This window comes from Myotis lucifugus, unplaced genomic scaffold (assembly GCF_000147115.1).
Source record: "Myotis lucifugus unplaced genomic scaffold, Myoluc2.0 scaffold_395, whole genome shotgun sequence".
In the NCBI taxonomy this organism is placed as follows: Eukaryota; Metazoa; Chordata; class Mammalia; order Chiroptera; family Vespertilionidae; genus Myotis; species Myotis lucifugus.
Window position 1 is genome coordinate 37694 of NW_005871443.1, and position 1317 is coordinate 39010.

General features: G+C 46.8%; 1 protein-coding gene across 1 annotated transcript in view; it reads left to right on the forward strand.

Moving 5' to 3' along the window:
- Positions 1-1317, forward strand: part of F10 (coagulation factor X) — a gene marked incomplete at its 5' end in the record, with an annotated part of 24900 nt that overhangs the window by 20715 nt on the left and 2868 nt on the right. The window contains one exon of the mRNA XM_023743494.1: positions 1027-1313. Coding sequence (XP_023599262.1) covers positions 1027-1313 — 287 coding nt within the window. The remainder of the gene's footprint in view (positions 1-1026; positions 1314-1317) is intronic.

A 1317-nucleotide genomic window follows, 5' to 3' on the forward strand; every position in this document is an offset into this window, starting at 1 on the left:
AGGAGGGGAAGGTTGAGGGGGGAGGGGAGGAGATTATTAGAAGCGGGGAAGAAAAGGAAGGAGAAGGAGAAGAAGAGAGAAAGAAGGATGAGAAAAAGAAGGGAGAAGAGGAGGAGGAAGACAAGAAGGTGAGGAGGGTGAAGATGAGAAGAGTGGAGGTAGGAGGAAAATGGGCAGTTCTAGTCAGTCTTTCTAAGCTGACAGGTCTCTATGGTCCTATCCAGCCCAGTTCTCCTCCCTCATGGTCCTCCCTGTGGCTCTTGGTGTCCATGCCCCAAGTGCTGGGTCTCCTCTCAGCGACCTTTCCTCTGGGGAGGCCTGCAGAGCCCCTTGGACGATCTGCGCACCGAGTCCCTCTGCCCCTTATATTTTTATGTGGGATTATTTCGTAATGTCTGTCCTTCCCTACCAGACTCTAGAGCTGTCCGATGAAACCACAAATGTGAGCCACATGAATTTTAATGTGCTAGTTACATTAACTTTTCCACTATACATTTTAAAAGTTTACAGGTGAAATTAATTTCAGTAATATATCATATTTAACTCAACACGTCCAGAATGTTTCAATGGGTAATCCATTGTAGACGTATTTATGAGCTATTTTGAATATTATTCTCACTCTAAGTCTGAAATTTGACACTCACAGCACGTCTCCGTTCAGACCACCCACACTTCAAGTGCCCCTGTGGCTGGTGGGGGCCCTCTAGACAGCGCGGGTCTAGAACCTCAGGCCTTCATCTCCCTTGTGTGCCTGGCACTCAACACATCCTCGGGAAATATGGATACACAAATGAGTGAACTGGAAGTCCCTGAAGAACGGAGCGTACATAGAAAAATGTGACTAAAAATAGTGAAATTGAAGGTCATTTTAATTCACCTCTTTATGATTTCTTATATTTTTCAAATTTTCTAGTGAGTACCTTTTTTTTTAACTAGAAAAAATAATAATAGCTACTTTAAAAAGTAACCCACCAAGAATGCGTGGCCCAGGCTGAGCTAACACGCCTTGCTCTCACCATTTTCCAGGCGATCGAAACACAGAGAAGGAAGACGGCAATGAGATGGTGCACGAGGTGGAGGTGATTATAAAACACAACAAGTTTGACAATAAGACCTTTAACTGTGACATCGCTGTCCTCAAGCTGAAGACTCCCATCAAATTCCGCATGAACGTGGCCCCCGCTTGCCTGCCAGAGAAGGACTGGGCCGAGTCCACGCTCATGACGCAGAAATCAGGCATCGTGAGCGGCTTCGGGCGCATCCACGAGATGGGCCGCCCATCCGTCACCCTCAAGATGCTGGAGGTGCCCTACGTGG